This window comes from Sorex araneus, chromosome 2 (genome assembly GCF_027595985.1).
Source record: "Sorex araneus isolate mSorAra2 chromosome 2, mSorAra2.pri, whole genome shotgun sequence".
Classification (NCBI taxonomy): domain Eukaryota; kingdom Metazoa; phylum Chordata; class Mammalia; order Eulipotyphla; family Soricidae; genus Sorex; species Sorex araneus.
This window is the reverse complement of record NC_073303.1, coordinates 261,119,814-261,144,199: the sequence shown is the minus strand read 5'-3', so window position 1 is coordinate 261,144,199 and position 24,386 is coordinate 261,119,814. Positions and strand designations below refer to the sequence as shown.

Below are 24,386 nucleotides of genomic sequence, written 5' to 3'. Positions count from 1 at the left end.
GACAGAGAACAGCCACTGGCCATGGGAGGCCGGGCACCTCCTGGCTCCCACGGCTGCCTGGGGTCCCGCCCTCGGCCAGTTGAAGTGAGTACTGGCTGCTGAAGGGGCTGCTCGTGCTTGAAGCTCTCAAGACCCCGTGTCCCGTCGGGTGGTGAGAGCGACCAGCAGGGCTTCTGCTCTCACCTGTTTGACGTGAGGGTGACGGTGTCGGAGCAGCGAGCGAGCTCAGCAGGCTGGCGTGCGTGCTCCGTGCCAGAGGCCCGGACGTGGTCCTTGCCAGCTCCTGGCCGAGTGGCCCGGAGTGCCCAGCTGGGAGCAGCCCTGAGCCCTGCCAGGTGTGGCCCAAACACCACCGGCCCCACAACAACTATTGCTATCGTTAGACAGTCTTAGGTAACAGCAGGCTTCTGGGTCGCACGTTCGCAATATGGTTTTGATCACTCCCGAGTAATCTGGAATTAATTGGGTCGCTTATGTTGCACAACGTGTTCTTGAGAAATCCATGGTTGGGCTGGCAGCTTGGCTCAGTGCTCGGACACATTCTTGCCTCTATGCGGGCCTGGGTTCAGGACACAGCACGGCCAGAAACAGGACAAAGCCTCGCTCTTGCCAAGCCCCCGTTCCCTCCATCACGTCTCTCTCTCTCTCTCTCTCTCTCTCTCTCTCTCTCTCTCTCTCTCTCTCTCTCTCTCTCTCTCTCCTCTCTCTCTCTCTGCTCCTCTTCCTGTCTCCAGAAGCATGGGCTCTCTCCCAAACACATTTCTCTCTCCCCCCATGTCTCCGTACATTTCATTTATAAAAACTATATTACTTCAAAGAGAGAGGTAGAGAAGAGGGAAGGAAAGAAATCCTGGGGTAAATAAGGCTTATTTTTCTCATGGCCAAACTTGTTCCTTCAGAACTGGTGGTGAAAGGAGATGTGATGAGTAGGTGGGGGTCCCAAGTCTGTGAGATACCGGCTGAACACTCCAGATGTGCAGGAGCTGAAGCCGAGTTACGTCTCCGGCTTGACCGTGCAAAGGTCAGCGTGTCTAAATGCCCTTGCATTTTGACTCCAGACCCTTGTACCACGTGTCACTGTTTATGAGCATCTGTGGTCCGCGCACGGCCTGTCATCTCCCTTGGCTCTAATTTTCTGATCTGTACGTGGAAGACACCCAGCGTACAAGGTTACGAGGAGAAATGAAATCATGCCTAAAAATCACCGGACTGATCCGTAGGAAGCACCTAGTGAATGTGGTTGTCGTCATTAAAGTTCGAATATGAGGGGCTGGAGCGATACCACAGCGGATAGGGTTGTTTGCCTTGCACATGGCTGACCTGGGTTCGATTCCTAGCTTCCCATATGGTCCCCTGAGCATCACCAGGAGTAATTCCTGAGTGCAGAGCCAGGAGTAACCCCTGAGCATCGCCAGGTGTGACTCAAAAAGAAAAAAAAAAAAAAGTTCGAATATGAGACTGGAGCGACAGCACAGTAGCAGGGGGCCCTCGCCTGGCATGTGACCAAGCTGGGTTATATCCCCGGCATCCCATACGGTCCCCTGAGCACTGCCAGGAGTTACCACTGAGTGCAGAGCCAGGAGGAACCCCTGAGGACTTCCAGATGTGGCCCCCCCTCCAAAAAAAAAATCAGAATATGGGTCTGGAGAGATAGGACTCTTGTCTTGCATGTGGCCAACCCTGATTTGACCTCTGGCACCCCACATGGTTCCCCAGACACTGCCAGGGACCACTCCTGAGCACAGAGCTAGGAGTAAGCCCTGCGTACAGCAAACAGAACTGTATGGTTAGTTTCACAGTCCCTCGTGATGAGAACATACTTATGTTGTTCAAGGCACCAATTATATCCCAATGAAAATTACATAATGGCATGTATTAATGACTTGCCTCAGTTGATTGGATGCCGTTGCTTAAGCGTCTCATCAAGGGCCCGGGAAGGCAGAGCCACCATTCCCCTGAACGTCAGTCTCCCTTGTGGCTGTCACTCATCATTGTATGTCCATGTCCGTGTGAATTGCCGAGTGGCCTGAGCCCGAGGACTGGAGAATAGAAGGGTCTCCGGAAGTATCCAACCCACGGGATCAAGCACCACGGCTTTCTCTCACCTCTGCCTCGGAAGTGTAGCTCATTAACGAATAACCTGGCAGAAGGGCTGGGGGGAGCACGGGGCAAAGTGCCCTGAGTGTGGAGGGGCCTCTGAGTGTGTCCAGCCCCCACCCGCCCCCCAGATACAATCACCAGAGATCATCTCAGAACAGGGACAAAGGCGCGCTGCACGTTAGCGTGTCCCTGACAGGCCAGAGAGCTCTGAAGCAAAGGAAAAGATCCGTGGAACACGCTTCGCTCAGGCACTCTGAGTTTATTTTTGCGTGTTCGAAGTGGAAAGGCTTGTGTTCGACAGGGTGGTTGGTTGTAATGTCAGGAGATTTGTGCTCGTATGTGGCTGGTCCCTTTTAAGCTTCTTATGTTTCCTTTTCTCCTTCCCTTTCTGCTTCATTTGGTATTTGTCCATGAAGAATATAGTAAACAGCTTAAATTCCTTGTAATTAAGACGCTTTCGTTGGTGGGTGGTGGTGGGTGGGGGAGAGAAAATTATTTTAGCAAGTGTTTCTTACCTTGTTTCAACAAACGGCAGCATAGTAATCATTTCTCATTTTAAAACTTGGGAAACTGGGGGGCTGGAGTGATAGTGCAGCCGGGAGGGCGTTTGCCTTGCACACGGCCAACCCAGGTTTGATCCCCGGCATCCCATAGGGTTCCCCTGAGCACTGCCAGGAATAATTCCTGAGTGCAGAGCCAGGACTAACCCCTGAGCATCGCCGGTGTGACCCCCCCCCAAAAAAAAGTTTGAAAACTGGGCCCCAGAGATAAAGCTGGGGCGAGTATGCATAAGACCCTGGTTCACACGGCACCCCGTGTGCCTTGGTGTTACCTGGTGGCACCACATCGCTGTACCCTGGCACTGAACCATGCAGCCGGTTTGGCGTAGTATTGTTGGATGTGGTCACCGGGCCTTCTAAACATTTTTTGGGAGGACTCCCCACTGCTACCCACCGTCCCCACCCTCCCCCCCAAAAAAAAGAACAAATAGCCAACTTGGAAACTCCAAGAGGCTCAGTGATTCCGACACAGTTGGACTCTGATTGTGGCCTAGGAACTGGGGAGCGAATCGTACAGACTAAAGGAAACCAGAGCAAAGGAATCCTTTCCCTTGGCCCCATCATGCCCTCCTGCTTCAGACTTAGCGTCATCGTATGAGCTGGAGCACACGCAGCTCTTGGCGCTTTGTCCTTCGGCCACCTGCGTGCCCCACCTGCCGCTGCTCCTTCCACGGTGAGAAATCTCTGTCTCTCTCTCTCTCTCTCTCTCTCTCTCTGTCTCTCTCTCTCTCTGTCTCTCTCTCTCTCGCTCTCTCGGGATCTTGCTTCTGTTCCCATCACAGACTCTCTTCCTCTCTGCATCCTCAAGTCCATGAGCCCTTCCCCAAGCCCAAGGCCGCTCTGCGCTGCTGTCGCTCTGCCCAGCCCGCTCCTGTCCCAGAGACGGTGCAACTCTCCCCCCCCACCCCCCCCCCACGCCTGTGCCCACAGCAGGCAGCAGGACACTGTCCGCTGGCCTTGGGAAGAAAGGCTTGCAGCCCGCACTTACCCGGTCACCGGTGATATCGAAATCGTGGTAGATTTCGCCGAATTTTTGCTTTTTGATGTTGAAGAGGAAGTCGTACGTTTGGAAGGTGCTGCTGCCGATTCTCCGCTCCCCGTCCAGGTCCAGCAGGTCAAACACGGGGCGGGAGTGGCGGAAGATAAACTGCTCTTCCAGGTTGTTCTGTTGGGAGACAGGCAGGTCGAACACGGGCCCATGCGGGCACCACCGTCCACACGTGGGGTAGAAAGCTCAGAACCGGGGCCAGAGTGATAGCACAGTGGGGAGGGCGTTCGCCTTGCACGCGGCCGACCCGGGTTCGATCCCCGGCATCCCATATGGTCCCCCAAGCACCGCCAGGAGTAATTCCTGAGTGCAAAAGCCAGGAGTAACCCCTGAGCATCACTGGGTGTGACCCAAAAATAAAAGAAAAAAGAAAGCTCAGAACCTCTAGCGCCAGCTCCAGGGGCACCAGGAGCGGGATCAGGCGGAGGGAGGCACGAAGAGCACTTTTCTCCGTTACTCGTCCCTCCCGGAAAGTCGGCAAGGCCCCGGGAGAACCAACAGGAAGGCCGAGGGGGCGGGGCTCGCCGCAAAGGAACCGGGTGCTCTGAACTGGGTGCTCTGCCCCGAGCAGGGCGGCAGCTGCGTGTGGGTGAGACGCTTCCCGGCCGTGAGCCCAGACTTGCCTCCACTGTGCTCCTGCCCGTTGCCAGGGAAAGGCAAAAGAACCCCAACCCACTCGGGACCGGGGGCCCCTGGCCGGGGTGGGGGGCAGCCAGGCTCCCACCGCCCCCGCCCCCTGCCCCCCGGGGCTGCCCCGGGCCTCACTTGGCGCGCCAGCAGGATGCACACCAGCGTGTAGAACTGGTCAAAGCCGATCTCGCCCGAAGCGTTCCAGTCCAGCATGTAAAACACACTCATGATCTGACTCTTGCTCAGGTCGCTCACGTGGGCGAGGAAGTGATAGAACAGCACGTCTGTGAGGGTGAGGACCGAGGGCATGGAGCAGCCAAGGGGGAGCACCCCCCGGGAGCTGCACGGGCAGGTGTGGGACAGTCTGCGCCTCCGCCTCCAGCCGGCTCCACGGGGCTGCTCCTTCCCCGCTTCCTGCGGCGTTAGAACTCGGGGTGGGGGGGGCAGTGAGCAGGGCGCTGGCCTGGCACCAAGAGGACCCAGTTCCGATCCTGCAAGCACCACGGGGAGTGATCCCCAAGGACAAATCCCCTGTGAGCCAAAGGCCTGGACAGCCGGGCGGGAGCCACAGTCCAGCGGGGAGGACGCTGGCTTTGCAGGCAGACGAAGCGGGGCCTGATCCCCGGCATCCCATAGGGCCCCGGGAGCACTGCCAGGAGTGATTCTTGAGTGCGGCGCCAGGAGGCACCTCTGAGCATCTCAGGGGTGGCCCAGCAGGAGCCGGGCAATCGCGTGTGAAAGACGGGGACAGCAAAAAACAAGGGCACCCGCAGGGGTTCTCGAGTGCCACTGTCTCCCGTGGCTTCCCCAGGGTGGGGCGGGGAGCGCGTGGCCTGGCCGTGGGGTGTGGAGGCCCTGCAGGAGTCGGCTGTGTCCACGTGAACCCGTCACGGAAGCCACGGCAGGGCCGCGGGTGCTGCTGCTGCTCCTCCCCCGCCCCCAGGGACGCAGGACACAGAGCTCTGGACAGCACCTCCGTCCTCTCTGCCAGGGGCGCCGCCAACCCTTCTCAGGTCACGCTCTCCGCCCCCTGGGTGACCCAGACACAGGAGTCCGCGAGCCCAGGGGCATTGCATCACCGGGAGTGATTCAGTTACCGGGGCGATCGGCCTCCTCTCAGCACATTCCAGGGAGACCAAGAATGTGGGCTTTGAAGTCAGACAGCCCTGGGCTCGGGCCCAGCTGTTGCCTCGCTGGGCTGGGCTGGGCTGTTGCAAGCCCCGTGATGGAGTGTGTGGAAATCGAGGCCAGACGGGGAGAGCTGAGCTTGGGATGGGGAGAAGGTGACGGGGGAAGGACCCAGGACCAATCTCGTTGTGTGTTTTGGGGGCCCACACCCAGTAGCGGATGTTCCTCGGCAGTGCTCGGGGGAGCCCGTGAAATGCCACGGATTCTCACCTGTGCCAGCCCTCCAGCCCGCTCAGGTCACGAGGAATGGACGGCTCGAGTATTGGAAGGTATGGGCTGGCATAGAGGCCCCTGGGGAGCTCAGGGCACCCCCCAGGATGTCAGGTGTTGAGCCCTGGTTGGTCGTGTGCAAAGTAAGTGCCCTCCCCACTGTACTGTCTCTCCAGCACCCAGTCATGAGCACTTTGGAGTCCTCATGATGTGTCCAGTTGCCAGGCTAAGCATTTTTTTTTTTTTGCTTTTTGCAATGCACTGGAGTTACTTCTGGCTTTGCACTCAGGAATCACTCCTGGCGGTGCTCAGGGGACCCTATGGGATGCTGGGATTCGAACCCGGGTTGGCTGCGTGCAAGTCAAACGCCCTACCCGCCATGCTATCGCTCCAGCTCCCAGGCTAAGCATTTTTCATATGTTATTGAATTGTCCCCTCCCCCCAGTGAGAGAGGCCCCCTTACTAGAAGCCCCGCTTGTAGATGAGGAAGGTGAGGCCTTAAAGAACAGATGCCAGCGTTTTTTTCAGGGACCAAGGGGAGCAGGCAGATTAAAATCTCAGAGATGTTGGTGTAGGGGGAAAAAAAAAAGATTTAAGGGCCCTAGAGTTCGGGCGCTTGGCTGTGAATAGGCTGGGCTCTAGTCATTGCCTTTTGCCACAAAAGGTCCCTTGAGGCCCCCCAGAAGTGCCCTCTGGGCACAGGCCAGGAGTGAGCCTTAAGCACCGACAATGGGGCTCAATCCCGGCCCCCCCCCCCCCCGCCACCACCAAAAAGTAAGGTTTCTGGCTTTGCCGCTGTTCTGGGACTTTAACCACAGGACCCCAGGAAGCCCGTCCAGATAGACCGACCGTTCAAGGTGTTCTTGTGGTGCACGTCGAGAAGGCGGAAATACTCCATCAGAGCCTTCACGTTTTTCAGGGAGAGTAAGCAGTAGAGTTTGTCCAGATAGAGGAACCAGAGAAACGACTCTTCCCGAAGCCGCATGGTGCTCCCCGTAGCCGGGGGTGGCCACAGGGCAGAAGCAAGAATCCTGCCTTGGAACTAGAATGCGGGGGCACAGGAGCGTCCTAGGAAACCCGCCTCGGGAAGGGGCCCGGCCCTGTGCTTTGTGTCTGCTGTCTGACACCCCTTCTTAGCCGGACAGTGCCTGTCACGAGACAAGAGTGTGTCCCAGAGGGCTTCCAGCTCGGGGAGGCCGGCGAGGGCCAGTCAGGGGGTCCCCAGGGGGCTCTTCCCACCCGCCATACAGTTCCCGAGAACCCCAGAACAGTGCCCGGAAGGCACTCAAGAGAACCGCGACCAGCAGTCCAAACCAAAGCGAAGGATCAGGGAAGGAGTTTGGGAAGACACACGCGAGCTCGGAAACCAAAGGAGGGGCAGAAGCAGGATTGTCAAGATGGTTCTTGTTCTTTGATCGTGGGAAGTTTCTAACGCCCCGAAGTGGGGAGATGAGCCTACCAAACAGAGGGGTGCTTGTCACCCTCCCCGGCAAGTGCTCCCCAGAGAGAGAAGGAACCTCCCCACCCCTCACACCCAGCCCCGTCCCGGGCAGGGCCTGACTGCACGTCCATCACAGACTTGAAGACTAGACACGATGCAGAATATGATTTTATTTCCTTTGGCTAAGGGGGTCTTAGGGCACACCTGTCAGTTCTCAGGGGGTTACTCCTGGTACAGTGCTCGAGAGCTGTACTCAGGGTACCTTCTGGTGCTCGAGACCAGACTGACCCTCCAGCATGCAAAGTGTGAGTTTGGTCTTTTGAGTCACCTCCCTTCTGTTCTGTTTTATTTGGGGAATGGAGGTGCTTGGGGCCGGTCCTGGTGATGCTCAAGGGACAGTGCGTCATGCCAGAGTTTGGAGAGGGGTCACTCACAGGCAAGGCAAGTTCCTTAACCCCTGTCTTACCTCTGCAGCCCCAGTAATAATAAAGACGTTTGATTTTTTTTTTCTTTTTTGCCACACCTGACTCTGCTGTACCCCTGGTTCGGCACTCGAAAGGCAAGTGCCTTAAGCCCTGCACTCTCTGTGGCCCCAGCAAAGTCTTCCAAACTAAAATGCATTGTTTTTAGAGTTATGGCGAATTTCCTTTCGCCTGTACCTGCCTCCACATCAACTGGCTATTTTGAATAACCTCAATAAATAACCGCCAGCGTGACTTCTCAGCTGTTAAATATACTCAGTGCGATGTTGGGGATTGAACCTGGGGCTGCTTTTCTGCGTGCAAAGCATGTGCCCCAGCCCTTGGAGCCGTCCCCCTGGCCCCAGAAACCACAATTTCTTTTCTTCATCTATGCTGGGCATTTGGATTGTTTCTCTACTCTGACTATTGTGAATTGGGGGCTGCCTAGTGTAGACCTCAGATTTTGTTTATTTTGGCTTTGGGGCCACGCCCTGCGGTGCTGGAGGGTTATTTCTGGATCTGAGCTCAGACAAAAACCCCGTATGCACTGGCCGGGATTTGAACTGGGGTCTGGGGCATGCAGCCAAGTCCTCACCTCCCGGACAACCCTGCGGAACTTGTCTTGCATCTGCGTTTTTGAGGCGCATCGTTTTGAGTATAGTTTGGGGGAGCATAGCTTTGAGCTGCGTTTCCGTCTAGAAGTAATAGAAACTTCTAATTAGGTCACGGGGGAGGCGGGGTGGAGGTGGGGGGACCTTTCAAACTGCAGACACCGGGGAGCGACTTCCTTTCCAAATGAAAACGACCCAGCGTTCTCGTGCGGCCTTCAAAGGAGGGTTTGGAGCAAGGGGCCCCCAAGGGGCGAGGAACCTCAGCGCTGCACCTGCACGGAGGGCTGGCGAAGACCAGGCTACAGATGAGACCTTGGCAGGCGGGCTGGACCATCCCGCCCTCTGCGCTCGGGTCCCACCGTCACTAGTGCCCCTGGTCTATGTCCCGCGCGCACAGGCGGCGGGGAAGCGAGTCGGCCGGCAGGACCCAGCACGATCCGAGGGATCAGAGTTCAGTTCTCCGTTCGTACCGCGCTCGCGAGGCCGGGAAAGTGGAGAATAAAAGCTTTAATTTCATCAGCCCGAGTCCCGCAGGCGGCCGGTGGGAGGAAGGGGCAGCCCGGGCTGGGGGCGCGGCGGGGCGGCGGACCCCGGCTCCGGTGACGGCGCACGGCCGCCAGGGCGCAGCAGCGGGCGCGCTCGGGACCCGCGGCGGGCGCGCTCGGCCGGCCGGGACGTGCCGCGCTGGACAGTGGGCGCGGGCCGGACTGCCTCCGCGAGCCGTTCCGGGTCGGACCCACTGGTGAAGAGGGTTCCCCTGGCCGGCCCCGGGGCCACGGGGAGTGGACACTCGCCCAAACCCACTTCTCTTCCTCTCCCGCGCCCAGGAGAGGCTTCCGGGAGCCCCGCGGCGCGGCTCAGCCGCCCCCGCAGGCCGGGCCCGTGCGGCGCGGGGGTCTCCCGCGGGTCCCCGGCCCCGCCCGGGAACTACAGTGTCCAGAGTGCCCCGCGGCCAGGGGCGGAGCCGAAGGGCGGCAGGTGGGGCCGGCGGGGCGGGGCGGGGCGGGGCGGGGCGCGCGCCCGGGGAGGGGACAGGGGCCGGCGGGGCCGGGGCGCCGTGGCCTCGCGGTTCCGGGAGCGCCCGGGAGCGCCTCGGAGGGTCCCTGCGCCGCGCGCCCCTCGGCCATGGCTTTCGCCAATTTCCGCCGCATCCTGCGGCTGTCCAACTTCGAGAAGAGGAAATCCCGCGAATACGAGCACGTCCGCCGGGACGTGGACCCCAACGACGTGTGGGAGATAGTGGGCGAGCTGGGGGACGGCGCCTTCGGCAAGGTTTACAAGGTGAGGCGCCCCCCGCCCCAAGACCCACTCCTGGAGCCGCGGCCGCCGAGACCCTCCGCTCTGGCCGCCTGCGCGTCGCGCCCCGCGCCGGGCACCGTCGGGGACGCAGGGGGCACGCGCGCGCCCTGGGCATCCGCGAACCCTTCCCGCGCGCCGGCCACCGTCGGGGAGGTAGGGGGCACGCGCGCGCCCCGGGCATCCGCGGGGGCGTCCTTGCGCCCCGCGCCCCCTTCCCGCGCGCCGCACACCGTGGAGAGGCAGGGGGGCACGCGCGCGCCCTGGGCATCCGCGCCCCCTTCCCGCGCGCCGGGCACCTTCGGGGACTCAGGGGGCCACGCGCGCGTCCTGGGCATCCACGGGGGCGTCCCTACGCCCCACGACCCCGTCCCGCGCCCCGGGCACCGTGGGGCCACGCGCGCGCCCTGGGCATCCGCGCCCCCTTCCTGCGCGCCGGGCGTCGTGGGGAGGCGGGGGGACACGCGCGCGCCCGCCCTGGGCACCCGCGGGGGCCGCCCACGGCGTCCTCGAGCCCCGCGCGCTTTGTAGGCGAGGTCACGCCGCCGCGGCACGCGCGAGGGATGAGGATCCGGCCACACCTGCGGCCCCGAGCACCTGCGGGCCAGCCGGAGCCCGGAGGGGCGGGGCCCTCGGAGGAGCGGGCCGGGCTGGGAACCGGAGCCGGGCCGGGCCCAGGGCCCAGGGATCCTGCGCTGCAGGGATGAGTCAGGGCTGGGGACGCTCCTAGCTTGCGGGAACCTTTCCCCTAGAGGTGTCGGGGGCCCCGGGAGCTGGGGGGAGGGTGGGCGGGGCAGAGCTGAGTAACTGCGGACACCGCCGCCGCGGGCCATGGTCTTGGGCGGGGGAAGCCAGGCCGGTGGCAGGTCCCCAGAAGGTGTTTCTGGTCGTAAAACTGAGGCAGAGCCCTGCGGTTAAGGCACAGCAACAGTCGCTTCCTGAGCCCGGAGAACCCAAGCGGGCTTGCCTCCCCCCACCCCTTCCCAGACCTTCCCCTCCAGGGAAGGCTGCATTGTCCGCTGGTGACCCCAGGCTCCTTCAGAAGGTAGCAGTGCTCCAGGGGGAACCCCCTGATGTTCCGCACCCAGTTATCCGAGCGTGGTTCCCCACCCCCGCCCCCCCACACTGGGTTCAGTGGAAATACAGAATTTCGGCCCCGCCCCCAGGCCCACTCCACGAAGGACTGCGTTTCTTTTCCTGTTTCTGGACCACACCCAGCCGTGCTCATGGCTTGCTCCTGGCTCTGTGCTCAGGGTCACGTATGACCGTACTCGGAGGACCATATGGGGTGCCCGGGGTTAAACCCTGGCTGGCTGTGTGCAAGGCAAACTCCAAACTCCCTCCCCGCTGCGCGCTCTCTCTCTCCCGGGACTGCGTTTCCAAAAAAACATTAAAAATTTTCGTTTCTCTTCAAAATTTTTAATTCAGTTTGGGTTTGGGGGCCACACCCGGCAGTGTTCAGGGGTCCCTCCGGGCTCTGCAATCACTGAGAATCGCAGAGTTACACAATTATTACTAAATTTCAGGCGTACAGTATTCCAACACCAAACTTTTTGTTGTTGTTGTTTGATTGATTGAGGTTTTGTGATGTGCAGTTCTGTCGATGCTGGTTTCCGGTGTCTGTAATTCCAGCGTCACACCCGTCCCTCCCCGAAGGACTCCGGTGCCCCTCCCTTCCGCACCCCCCAGCCCCCCAAACTCAGCTGTGCGGCTCAGGTGTCTAGTAGAGAGCCTGCATTTTTTTTTTTTTTGGCTTTTTTTTATTGAATCACTGTGAGATAGGCCCTGACAAAGCTGTTCGTGATTAGGTTTCAGTCCTACAGTGTCCCAGCACCCGTCCCTCCGCCAGGGCACATGTCCCAGCACCTGTGTCCCCAAGTTCCCTCCCATCACCCCCCACCCCCACCCGCCTCTATGACTGACACTTCTGTCTCCCTCTTTCCCGTTCTCTCTCTCTCTCTCTCTCCCTCCCCCCCTCTCTCCCTCTCTCCCTCTCTCCCTCTCTCTCTCTCTCTCTCTCTCTCTCTCTCTCTCTCTCTCTCTCTCTCTCTCTCTCTCTCCCCCTCTCTTTCTGAGAGTCTGCATTTTGACACGAGCCCCCGGTCTTGCTAAGCCCACCAGGCGACTGGATTTTGTGTGTTTGCTTGTTTGGGGCCACACCGGGTGGTACTCAGAATCTACTCCCCGATCAGTGCTCCCGGGTTGCTCCTGGTGATGCCTGCCGTGGGGGGCGGGGGGAGGAGAGGATTCAGCAGTGCCTGGGGTCAGCGGGGTCTGGAGCGAGCACCCCGTGGGCTCAGCCCTTGCGCCCTCACCCTGCCTAGGGACAGTGTGGAGACGGCGGGCCCCTTCCGGGCTGCCTCTTCCCATCTCATCTCTTCCCCGCCACGCCCCAGCTGAGCCAGCACTTGGGCGGGTCCCTGTGGTCTGGGCCCCCCCACCCCGGGCCACCTCCTCTCTGTCAGGAGCTCTGCCGTGCAAAGAGGCCGGGGCACCTTGCTCTCTGGCGCCCGTGCTCCCCAGGGCCCTCTCCTGCCTGGTGCTCTCGGGGTCTCTCGGCGTGCCCCTGTCCTCACTCCGTCCGGGGGTGCGGCGGGATGCTTCGGGACTCGTGTTGGTGGTGCTTCTGTTAGGGATGGCCCCGACCCCCCCACCCCGCGCCAGCCTTCTCCCGGTGCGTCCTGGCTGCCCGTGGTTCCTACTCTCTCAAACTGAAATGCAGGACTTTGGCCCCGGAAATTTTGCTGGGCACATGGTTGACTGGGGTTCCGCCCCCGGTACCCCGTGTGGTCCCCCGGGCCTCTCCGGGAGTGATCTCTGAGCACAGAGGCCAGGCGGACACCCTGAGCACTGCCGGGCGGAGCCCAGGATCAAAGGGGCCAAGAGAGATCAACGTGAGTCAGAGAGATGTCCTGCTCCGAGGGGCCTCTGTGCAGACAGTCCTTTCTTCTTTCGCTGCTGGGGACCCTTCCTGGCGCTGTGCTCCTCGGACCGTGCGGTGCCGGGGGTGGAACCCGGGGCTCCAGCCGGGGAGCACTGAGCACTGAGCACTCTCTGCTGAGCGATAGGCAGCCCCCCCTCGGCTCCAGGGCCCGGTTTGTGGGCGCAGGGGAGGGGAGAGCCCGTCATCCACAGGCATCCTGCTGGGTTCCGCAGGGGCTCAGAGGAGGGCACTCCGCACCCCTATGCCCTGCCTCCCCCAGGGGTGAGCGAGGAGGCTGGCTGAGTCGCTTCCTCTCGGCCTCCGGGCCTGCAAACGGGCCTCACGGAACCATCCCCGGGCCCCTCACTCACGCCAGGGGCGGTTTCAGTTCTCACCCCAGAAGCCTCTCGACTCGGAGGCCCGAGGTGGCAGGGGAGGAAGTGTGGGGTGGTGCTGGCTGCCCAGAAGCGGGTCCCCGAGGCGGTCACGTGTTGCGGCGGGAAGGGTGCAGAAATGAAGAAAGAGGTCGGGTGGCGGGCTCGGGCGCCTTGTCCCCTCCCATTTCTTGAAAATGGCGCCGCTTTGGGTCTTTCGTGGTCTTGCACCTTTCCTGACACTTTGTGAGTGTATTGATTTAGTTTTGGTTCCTGGTGGCCACACCTGGTGAGGCCAGGGGGTTGCTCCTGGCTCTGTGTTTAGGATTGGCTCCGGGCGGGCTTGGGGGCCCCTGCGGGGTGCTGGCGATTAAACCTGGGTCAGCCTTGTACAAGGCAAGGGCCGTCCCCGCTGCGCTATCCCTCTGACCCCAGACAGCTTATGGCTTTGACACTTGGAGGTCCTGGGCTGGAGCAATAGCACAGCGGGGAGGGCGCTTGCCTTGCACGTGGCTGACCCGGGTTCGATTCCCAGCATCCCATATGGTCCCCTGAGCACCGCCAGGAGTGATTCCTGAGTGCAGAGCCAGGAGTAGCCCCTGAGCATCACTGGGTGTGACCCAAAAAGAAAAAAAAACTTGAAGTCCCCAAAACGGCTCCTACCGATTGGGCTGGAGACGCCCCAGTGGAGCGAGCTGCAGGCTTTGGGTGTGGGGCGCCTGGGTCCGAGCCCCGCCCCGACAGTCTCCCTGACACCACTGGAGGTGGCCCCCTAGTGAACACACATATGCGAAAGGATATCAGCCGAAATCTCTTCCTGGCTGTTGGGTTTTTGGGAGCCACCCCCTTGCTCTGCACTCAGGGGTCACTCCTGGCGGAGCTCTGGACCCTGTGGGGTGCTGGGGGTTGCGCCCGGGTCAGCCTCGAGCCAGGCCAGCGCCCTCCCCGCCGTGCTGCCCAGCCCTGCTCTATTTCCTTGCAGACTCGACCAGGGTTATGGTGGATTTTTTTTTTAAATTTTTTAAATTTTATTGAATCACCGTGAGGTAGTTATAAGCTTTCATGTTTGGGTTACAGCCTCACGTGTGGTGGAATTCTTATTCGTGGTTGGAAGCGGTGATGCAGTTCCTCTTTCCCCCACCCACCTTGGTTTTGCCTTGGTTTTGCGTTGCCATGGCGATACCCTGATAGGCTGTGGTGTGCCGAGAGGGAGCATTTACCGGTGGCCCGGGGGAACTCAGCAGAGCTGCTGGGTGACATGCGGAGTGGGTCTGGGATCAGACACCCTCTGTGAGTGCCCTGGGGCCCTCCTGCCCAGCTCTGCCCTCTTGATATTACTGGTCTTTTTATTTGTTTATTTTGGCCATACCTGTGGTTCTCAGGGGTTACTCCTGGCAGGGCTGGGGGGACGGGTCAGCCACATGCAAGGCAAGTGCCCTGCCTGCTGTATTGTCTCTCTGGCCCCAATTACTGTGTGTGTGTGTGTGTGTGTGTGTGTGTGTGTGTGTGTGTGTGTGTGTGTGTGTGTGTGTGTGTGTGTGTGTGTGTGTGTGTGTGTGTGTGTGTGTGTGTGTGTGTGTGTGATGCAAAAGCCCAGCTGTGCCCAGGGACCATTCCTGGTGGTGCTGGGTGGGGATTTATGTGATGCCAAGGATAGAAATAGGGTCAACTCTGTGCCAGGCGAAGACCTTAAAACTCAGTCTTCCGTTTCTCTGGTCCTTGGTCCTGATCCTTATTGGACGTTTTGCTTTTGATTGCATTTATGTGCATTTGCTCACTGGGCAAGTGTGAGTTGGTGAGCGGCTTCTCCCTCTCGGGCCACTGTGCCGTGTGTTTGTTTTATTTGGGGCCTCAGCCCCGGTGCTCAGGGCTAACTCCTGGCTCTGCACTTAGTGGTCATTCCCGGCCTCCCGGTGGGGTCCAGGGGTCCCTATGTGGTATCTGGGATCAGATCCAGACTGGCCCCGTGCCAGCCAAATGCCTGCCCTGCTGTCCCGTGGCTCTGGTGAGCATCGGGACCCCCAGCTCACTCCCCGAGGCCTGAAGGGGCCCCCTAAAACCGGTGGGTGTGACCCTGGTGTTTCCTGATACTACTTTCTGTGGGCCTTTGCATGGACACCCTGAAGGTTTGTATGTCAACTGGGTCCCCTGAACACTGCCTGGGAGACCCCCACCCTCTCCCAGCAAAACAACAGACTGAAGAGAAAGATGGGACTAAGGGTTCAAATGCACAAGCACCACCTGGAGTATGTGCTTCACTGGATCACAGGTGTGTGTGTGTGTGTGTGTGTGTGTGCATGCATGTGCATGTGTGTGTCTGTTTGTGTGTCTGTGAGTGTGTGTGTCTGTGTGTGTGCATGTGCATGTGTACGTCTGTGAGTGTGTGTCTGTGTGCATGTGTGTGCGTGTGTGCATGTGTCTGTGTGCGTGTGCATGTCTGTGCATGTGTGCTTGTGCGTGTGCGCACATGTGTGTCTGTGTGTGCATGTATGCATGTGTGTGTGTTCACTGTGGTAGGACCTGTGACGCCGGTGACCCGGTTTGGCACAGGCTTCGGATGAGCAGCAGGCAGCAGGGCCGGGAGAGGGGGCTGGCGTGCGGGTCTCCGTCCTGAGCCAGCCCAGCAGCCAGCAGGAGCCACCCGCGGGCACCGGGCTGCGGGTCAGCGGGAGGGCAGGTGCCTCACAGGGCCCAGGGCTCTGTCCCTCTCGGCAGTCCACATTCTTCCCGAGCCGGGAGCCTGCCCAGAGGTGCCCAAAAACAAACAAAAAAGGCCAGTTGAGGAGATTTCGGCCCTGCGAGAGGAGGAGGGTGAGCACGGGAGCCTGCCCCAGGGGAGGGCGGTGAGGGCAGAGGTCACAGGTCACGGGAGCCTGGGCGGGGGGGCGGTGAGGGCAGGGGCCAGGATGCCCGTTTGCCTCTGTCCCTCGCTCTTCGCTCTTCCATGGCTCCCAGGGGGGGTTTTCCTTCTTTGTGTTTTTGGGCCACACCCGCCTGTGCTCGGGGGTCACCGGACCCTGCGAGTGCTCGGAGGACGCTGCCTGGTGCCAGGACGGACTCAGGTCGGCCACGCGAGGCGGCGCCCCCTCCGCAGCGCCCTCCGGACAGCATGAATGGGCCGTTTGTCCGCCGCGTCCCTGCCGTGTCCGCGGCATTCAAAGAATCAAAAGTTTCTTTTTCGCTTTTTATTTTTAGGCCACACTCACTACTGGTGCGGCTCAGGGTTTCCTCCGGGCTCAGGGATCACCCCGGTGGTGTCTGGGGGTCCCCTGGGTGCCAGGGACTGACCTGGGGTCAGCTGCGAGCAGGGCAGGGCCTTGAGCCCTGGACTGTGCCTCTGGCCCTGTTTGGTGTGCAGTATTAGGGTGTTGCCTGTGGTTTTATTTTTTTTTATTTTTGGGTCACACCCGGCGATGCTCAGGGGTTGCTCCTGGCTCTGCACTCAGGAATCACTCCTGACGGTGCTCGGGGGACCCTATGGGATGCCGGGGATTGAACCCGGGTCGGCTGCGTGCAAGGCCAACACCGTCCCTGCTGTGCTGTCGCTCCGGCCCTGTGCAGTGACTTTTCAAGTGGGATGAAGAGCTGGGTGGTTGCCAGGGGCCGGCGGGAGGCCCAGCGCCTCAGGCTGCAGGAAGCAGAGGGGCCTCGGCAGCGCCAGGCTCTGAGCGTGACTCAGGCGGCCGGAAGCTGTGTCCGAGGGCCCCGGGACGAGGTGCCGGCACCCCAGCTCACCGTGTGTCCGCTAGAGACGGAGGGTCCCGGGAGTGACCTCTGGCGCCGAGCCGGGAAACCCTCCGAGCGCCCCCCACCCCCTCCCCGGTGTGGCCCCGCCCCCCCTAAAGAAACCCAGACTAGAGCCCCCCCAAGCCCCCCCACCCCAGGACCCTTGCTCTTGCCCAGGGCCAGGCCTGAGTCCTATCCCGGCTGCCCCCTCCCCGCCCCCACTCCTCCGCCTCCCCAGCCCCTGAGACTCGGAAAGCCTGAGTTTCCGCTTCCTCTGGGGGCTGCCCAGGCCCCCCTCCCCCCCTCCCTGGGGCCCCCCGGAAGGAGAGCTGCCCCGGCCAGTAACCTTGCTTCCGCTCGGCCGGTATTTTTAAACCACCCGCTGGACTCTGAGCGGGAGTGCTAGGGGAGGGGAGCAGGGCTGAGTTTTGTGGGGTGCTCCCTGAGCCGGCGGGGCACGTGTCGCCCCGAGGGTTCTGCCTGGCTGCCCCCAGAGTGGACGGGGCAGGGCAGGGTGTATAGGAGACTCGGGGCTTCCCAGATCCCGCCTCCCCCGGGGTCCCCTGGCCACCTGGGGGTGGGGGCTGCTCAGTGCCTGGCCCCGCTGCGGTGCAGGGCGGTCGGGCGGGGTCAGGCCTGGGCCTCCGCTCCGGGGGGGCTCTTGTCTGCGTGCAGGGGTGTGGGCTGGGGGCCACAGCTCAGGGGGGAAGGCCGGGCGGGGGGCTGTCCTCTCGGCCCTAGTGGGGCCAAGGCAGGCAGCCCAGATGTGGGCCCACGTGCTTTGGCGCCGTGACCTCTGGCGCGGCCGTCCTTGGCCGTGGGGGGCTGTCCACGCGGTGCCTCTGCTTTCCCGCCGGCTGGCCCCTGGCCGTGGCCGCTTAATCTCCGTGTGCTTGGGTTCGAACCCCAGCATGGCTCTGGGGGTGCTGGCGCCTGGGGGAGCCCCCAGCCGGGCGGGCAGAGCTCGAGGGGACAGCAGGGAGCCTAGGTCAGCGCAGAGGCCTGGAGTGGCCCCGCCTGACCCGTGCGTGCTGCGTCAGCCGGCGGGTGGGAACCAGGCGAAGCCACGTAACAGCCTGGACACGAGCCTCGGAGCAGAACCTCGGGCTGGAGAAGCCCCAGGCCTGGCCCACGTGCCGTGGGGACTGTCCTGGCAGCCCCAGGGCGAGGGGGCTGGGCAGGTGGACCCGAGGGCTGCAGCTGGGCGGGGGGGTAGTGCAGTGGGTAGGGCTCTTGCCCAGCATGCGGCCAGCCCAGATTCCACCCCTGCACTCTCCCCCGAGCCGGCCAGGTGTGGCCCCCCCCAAACCTAAAACCAGACGAACAAAAACACCCCAAAATCCCCCAAACCACCCAAATATCTGGGGCTCAGGCTTTGCATGGGGGAGCCGCAGGTTCCACGCCCACCTCCACGAGCTCTCCTGAGAGCACTGTCGGCATGAGCCCTGTCACGGAGCCCTAAGGAGCTCCTGTGCACTGCCAGGTGTCACCAAAGCCCAAACTGGGAAAATGGAAAAGAGGAACGGGCCAGATGAATGGGGGAGGGGGGACACCCGTTCCGCAGTGCTCAGGCCGGGGCGGCCGTGCCGGGGAGAGAACGCAGGGCCTTGTGCACGTCACAGATGTGAACGCTCCTTGATGGTTTTAGTTTTGTTTTGTTTGGGGCCTTATCCGGCGGTGCTGGGGATCAAACTGGGCCTCTCGCAGGCGGGCTAAGTGCTGGCACTGCCCTTTGAGCCCGTGCCCGGGAGAGAGGAATTTTAAATAGCGTGCGTCAGTTTACACGGCGGATCCAAGGTGTCCCGGGTGCGGGAAGAAAGAGACTTCCCCCGCCCTGTCAGCCGGCCGAGTCTCTGGAATCCTGCGTGGATTTTGGACCTGCCCGGGTCGCTGACCCCAGGCCGCTGTCTCAGGTTTGATGCATCATCCTGCGATGCTCAGGGCCGACTCCCGGCCGTGCTCGAGGTCCCTGTGGGATGTTACTGGCCAGTGAGGCAAACACCCTCCCCCTTTTGCTGCCGCTCTGTGAGCGGTGGAGGGGTGGGGTGGGGGGGAGTCCCGGCTCATTCCCAGATTTTCTGTCCCTCGGGGCTCCCTCGGGGCTGGGGGAGGGGCCGGGGTCACTGGGTGGCTGCCAGGCCGAGTGTCTGGGCGTGCCCGCCCAGCTGAGCCTGTGCCCCTGGGTGGCCCCTGGCCCCGGAGGTGGCCTCTCGCACAGAGGAAGTGGTGCCGGGGCCAGAGGAAGGGGCGGGCCCCGCGGGCAGAGACGCTGGGTGTGTGCAGGGCCCCTGTGCCCCACTCGCTCCCACCCCCTTGGCGCCCTCTCTCTCTTCCCTTTTCTCTCTGCTTTCCCCTTTCCCACCCATTTCTTACTTCATTCCCCAGAGGCCAACTTTTTCTCATTAATAGGCTGTCAGTCTGCTGCTGAGCAGAAGGGCTCCCTCCTGCCAGCCTCTGTCATGCATGCCCCACGCCCAGCGGCCCTTCCTGCCCCAGGACCTTTGCACATGCCAGACCAGCCAGCTCTCTCTCTCTCCTGAGGGCCCCTGCTCCTCTACCCCCTACCTCCTCTTCTACTTCTTCCACCTCCTTCTTCTGTTTTGTTTTCTGGGCCAAACCTGGCTGTTCTTGGGGCTTACTCCTGGCTCTGTGCTCAGGGGTCAGTCCTGCTTGGGCTTGGGGAACCCTCTGCAGTGCCAAAGGCAAGTGAGCTCCTTAACCCCAGCCCCTGAGGCCCCTCCTCAGGTGGCCCCCAGCTGTGGCTCTGTTCCCATTCACTCCTTCCGGAGTTCTGGGGGGAGTGGGAGCCCCTGAGTGTCCCCAGAGTGTGAGTGGGTGACCCAGGCGTGCCTGTGGGGGGGCGAGTGAGCCCAGCCCCTGCCTCCCTCCCCACTCTGGCCTCTCCCTGGGACGTTCTGGCTGCAGGACTGGGGCGCCCCCACCCCACCCCCCCGTTCTACTTCCTCGTGCTTGAGGGGCCCCTGGGGGCCTTAGGGTCAGCCCAAAGCCTCCTGTCCTCTGGACTCATGGGAAAAGGACGTGATTCCGGCATCGCTGTGTGTGCCTGTAAGCGTCAGGTCACGGGTTCGAGGCCCGGTGCTGACAGTACACGATTGGGCCGTGGCTGAATGTGACTGGGGGCGTCGTGGCTGCTGTTGTCGGCTTGGGGGCCCCACCCAGCAGTGCTTGGGCTTCCTCGGGACTCACTGTGCTCGGGAGTCACTCGTGGCCGGTGCTCTCTGGCACCCAGGATCACAGGGGCAGGCCCTGGCGCTGACGCATGCATGACTGGGTGTAGACGCATGTGCCTGTGGGTGGAAGGTCACAGGTTTGAGCCAGTGCTGACGCGTGAGCCTGGCCCCTGACTTCCTGGGATTCCCCAGCACTGCAGAGGGCTCCTGCCCTGCCGCTGCTGCGTGTGTGTGTGTGCATGTGTATGCGTGTGCATGTGTGTGCATGTGTACACGTGTGTGCATGTGCATTGTGTGCGTGCACACGTGTGCATATGTGCACGTACCTGTGTATATGTGCACACGCCTGTGTATGTGTGCTTATGTGTGCATGTATGTGCGTGCTCATGTGTGTGCATGTGCATTGTGTGCATGCACAAGTGTGCATGTGTGCACACATCTGTGTATGTGTGCACACACCTGTGTATGTGTGCTTATGTGTGCATGTATGTGCGTGCTCATGTGTGTGCATGTGCATGTGTGTGTACACGCCCCATGCCAGCACCACTACCGAGATGTGTGCACCGCCCCCCCCCTGCACCCTGCCATGAGCCTGATGACCGCGTGTGGCCCTGTGGCGAGCAGAGCCAGGCGTGTGCGGTGAAGGGCGGGGTGGGGGGAGCCTCAGGGTCCGGGCTGGGGAGCTGCTCAGGGCCCGGCCGTGCCCACTGGCAGAGGCAACCCAGGGTTGAGGCGAGCCCCTGCCCTGCCCCAGACGCAAGGGTGAGGACGCGGCAGGAATGACGGTGGCTGGGGGGAGAGGCCGGTGGCTGGTGCATCCCTGGAAGGGCTGCAGAGGGCCGGACGGCCTTCCTGGAAAGCCGGGCCAGTGTCTGGGCTGGGCCCAGGCCCGGCTCTGGCCCCAGCAGGCGCCGCCGCCTCCAGCGTGTCCCTCCGGGCTGCTTCCTGCTCGGGGCTTTCTAAGTTCCTTTCAGGGTTCAGTTTTTAAAACAATGTTTTTTGTTTTGGCTCTTGGGGCCCCACCCAGCGGTGCCGGAGCTCAGCTCACTCCCAGCTCTGTGCTCCCTCCTGGCGGGCAGGGGTCAGGCTCAGCTGCAGCCCCCAGAAGCAGTTGTTTTTGTTTGTGGTGAGGGCCACACCCGGCAGTGCTCTGGGCCGGGCGAGCCCTGCAGTCTCTGTGGCCCCAGGGCTGTCCTGGCACTGCCGGAGGGGCTGGGGCAAAGACCCCGCCCTGGGGCCCCCTCTGGGCCTCTCGAGGACCCTCCACTGTGCTCCTGTCCATTTTGTCTGGGGGCTGGGGCCACCCCTGGCGGTTCCCGGGGCTGCTCCCAGCGAGGTGCAGGGCCCCGCGCGCACAGCATCCTCTCAGCCCCCGGGTGCTTCCCGGCTTCCTCCTTCCTAAGCCCCCCGCCCCCCATGAGACCCCCACCCGGGGCACTGCCCCCCACGCAGCTCCTTCCCTGGACCCTGGTTTTTTTTTTTTTTTTTTCCTTTTTGGGTCACACCCGGCGATGCTCAGGGGTTACTCCTGGTTCTACACTCAGGAATTACTCCTGGCGGTGCTCAGGGGACCATATGGGATGCTGGGACTCGAACCCGGGTCGGCTGCGTGCCAGGCAGACGCCCTCCCCGCTGTGCTATCGCTCCAGCCCCCATTCCGTGGACCCTGGGGAAGCGGCTCAGCACTTGCCTGGCACCTGCGAGACCAGGGAAGGGCTGAGGGTCCCGGCTTCTGTCCCAGGCACCACGCCGTCCCCTGAGCACTGGGAGTAAGCCCCAAACACAGCTGGGAATGCCCGCCCCACCCCCCCAATAAATGCAGACACTTGTGAGACCCCCTCCCCCCAAGGCCCTCCCTGGCCTCACCCTGTTCCAACACCACGTATCACGGCGTGCTTACCCCAGCGCCCCCCTCCGTTCCGTCCCCCGGGCGGGAGTTTGCGTGGGCTGCCTGGACGAGGGAGGAGAGCGGGCAGGGGAGTGCCCCGGGCTGGCCAGCGGCTGCAGGTCCTTGAGAGCAGGGCAGCAGCCCCCGAGGGCAGCCAGCTCTGGCGGGTGGAGCTTCCTCTTGGCTCATTCACCGTTTGAAGGTTCTTTTTGCATGTGGGGGCTGCACCTGCGATGCTCAGGGGTTGCTCCTGGCTCTGCCCTCGGGAGCCACTCCTGGCGGTGCGTGGGGGACCCTAGGGGATGCTGGAAGCCCGGGTCGGCCCCGCGAGTCACTCTCTGGATGACAGCGTGCTGCAGGGAGGGGGGAGGGTGGGTCCCGGGGCCACCGTACTTCCTGGGGCCACTGTCCCCCGAGATCACGGGGACACAGCGAGGTCGGGCGTGCAGGGCATGAGTCCAGCTCTCCCGCCCGGTGACTCAGTGGCTGGCCGTGTCCCCGTGGGAGGGATCGGCGTGCTCGGGTTCCCCCTGGCACCGCGGCGCTGAAACCAGCTCCCACGGCCTCAGCCAAGCCCGACAGGTTGCCCGGGTTTTCGGCCAGGGCCTGCCGCGGTGCCTCCGGGGCCGTCCCCTTGGCCCCGCTGGGGCTCGGCGCTGGCCCCGGGCGGGCCGGAGGGCCGGCCAGTTCCCCACCCGCGCGGAGAGCGTTGGGGGCAGCCTTGGCGCCGCCCTCGGAGTCTGTGCGCCAGAATCTCGGCCACCCCCTGCGTCACCGGCCAGGCCGGCCGGTCGGTTTGTTTGCGGAGCTGGAACTTGGCCCCGTGATTATTGATCAGGAAGTGGTTTCTCCGCTCCTGCCAGGCCGAGTTAACTGTGTCCCAGCCGTGGCCAGGCAGGGGCACCGGCTCCTCTGACCACCCCAGACTCGGCACCCGCCCGGGGGGCATGTGGGCTCCCCCCGGTCATCCTGCTGCCTTTCCCTCTGCGGGGGGCACCGCAGCTTTGCCCTCGTCCACCGGCCTGTCCACCCTGTCCACCCACCCAGCCATCGCTCACCCGTCCCTGTATCCCTCCCTCCACCCACAGCCCCACCGGCCCACCCATCCCCCCTCCACCCACCCATCCCCCATCCCCCCACCCATCCATTCATCTATCCATCCACCCAACTTCTCAGTCTTTTATCCACCCTGTCCACCCCCCCATCCATCCCTCCCTCTCTCCCTCCCTCCTTCCCTCCATTAACCAACCCACCCACCATCCACCCACCCACCCACCCGCCATTCTTATTGATTGAACTTATTGATCCACCCACCCAACTTATTGATTTACCACCCACTGGCCCATCTACCATCTGTCCATCCATCCGTCCACCCTCTATTCACCCGTCCATTCATCTAGCCGCCCATCCAACTACTCATCCACTTACCCACCCATCCATCCACCATCCATCCATTCACCCACCCACCGATCCGCCATCCATCCATTTACCCACCCATGTATCCATTCACCCGTCCACCCATCCATCAGCCGGCCCACCTGGTCTTCCATCCATCCATCCATTCGTCCGTCCATCCATCCATCCATCCATCCATCCGTCCATCTGTCCATCCATCCACCCACCCCCCTGCCCTGTATCCGTCCCTGACCGCCCATGCTTCCGCCTACGTTTGTTTGCCTGCTTTGCTGTCCTTCCACAGCCCTCCCCACACGCATTGACAGGGAGCTGTCACCTCCCCACCCCCCAGCTCTCCCTCTCCAGCCCATACACATTCACACCCATCCCCTCACTGCCCTCCTCTTGTCCGTCTGCTCCCCGCCCGTCCTGCGCTCCCCTGTGGAGCATGCAGACCCCCACCTGTGTTCACACCCGCGTCCATCTAGTCATCCTGCCCACACAGCCCCAGCTCTGTGCCCCCTTCTCTGTCGTCTCTCTCACCCCCCTCTCGTGCCCAGCTCTGCTGTGCTGGACCGGGGAGGGTGCGGCCCTAAGCAGGCTGAGGCGAGGGCATTGAGGGGACCCCACATGGGGATGCAGGGGTCTTTGGGGATGGGGGGGCCCTGGGGGGGCAGCGCTGCTGGGAGGGAGCGAGGGGCCGAGCCTGATGCTGCCACCCCAGTGCCGGCCTCCAGTGCCCCTCTGGCCCCCCGGCAGGTGGCTCGACCCCTGCGGCACCCCACGGCCCTTGGCCACTCAGCTGCTCTCTGCGGTCCCAGGCGGGCGGGAACACGCTCTCTCCCGCTGCTTTGCTGGCCCTTTTATTGTTGGGGGGCCGCACTCGGGGATCTCAGGCTCACCCCGATTCTGCTGTGGGGATGCTCGGGGGTCTGAGCGGTGCTGGGGTCAAGCCCGGGTGGCTGCATGCACGGCGAGTGCGGCCCCCCGGTGCTGTCTCCGCACCTCCTCTCCAGGGTGTTTTTTTTTTTTTTTCTTTTGGGCCACGCCATGGTGCTCTGGGCTGACACCTGGCTCTGTGCTCAGGCATCACTCTTGACAGTGCTCAGGAATCACTCTCGACAGTGCTCAGGGACCATGTGGGATGCCAGGGATGGAACCCAGGTCAGCTGGGTGCAGGCAGTTCCCCTCCATGCTGCACTATCGCTGTGGGCCCTAGACTTTTTTTTTTCTTTTTGGGTCACACCTAGCATTGCACAGGGGTTCCTCCTGGCTCTGCACTCAGAAATTACCCCTGGCAGTGCTCAGGGGACCCTATGGGATGCCAGGGATCGAACCCGGGTC

At 62.3% G+C, this 24,386-nt stretch overlaps 2 protein-coding genes across 2 annotated transcripts in view; one reads left to right on the top strand and one right to left on the bottom strand.

Moving 5' to 3' along the window:
• Positions 1-2,359: 2,359 nt before the first annotated feature.
• Positions 2,360-6,721, bottom strand: EFCAB9 (EF-hand calcium binding domain 9). The gene is made up of 4 exons (XM_004611566.2): positions 6,586-6,721; positions 4,474-4,622; positions 3,649-3,825; positions 2,360-2,554 (listed from the first exon to the last, which is right to left on the bottom strand). Exons 1-4 carry the CDS (start codon positions 6,719-6,721, stop codon positions 2,360-2,362), a joined length of 657 nt encoding a protein of 218 aa, XP_004611623.1.
• Positions 6,722-9,277: 2,556 nt separating this feature from the next.
• Positions 9,278-24,386, top strand: part of STK10 (serine/threonine kinase 10) — a 48,919-nt gene continuing 33,810 nt past the window's right edge. The window contains exon 1 of the mRNA XM_055128238.1: positions 9,278-9,530. Coding sequence (XP_054984213.1) covers positions 9,375-9,530 — 156 coding nt within the window. The 5' untranslated portion in view covers positions 9,278-9,374. The remainder of the gene's footprint in view (positions 9,531-24,386) is intronic.

What these genes read in the sequence shown, in the direction of transcription:
- EFCAB9 (XM_004611566.2), bottom strand. Translation starts at nt 6,721, where the DNA reads ATGCGGCTTCGGGAAGAGTCGTTTCTCTGGTTCCTCTATCTGGACAAA. An exon ending in GCATCCTGCTGGCGCGCCAA is followed by an intron (nt 3,826 to 4,473) that starts GTGAGGCCCGGG and finishes GTCTCCCAACAG; the next exon opens with AACAACCTGGAAGAGCAGTT. An exon ending in TCGATATCACCGGTGACCGG is followed by an intron (nt 2,555 to 3,648) that starts GTAAGTGCGGGC and finishes CACCAACGAAAG; the next exon opens with CGTCTTAATTACAAGGAATT.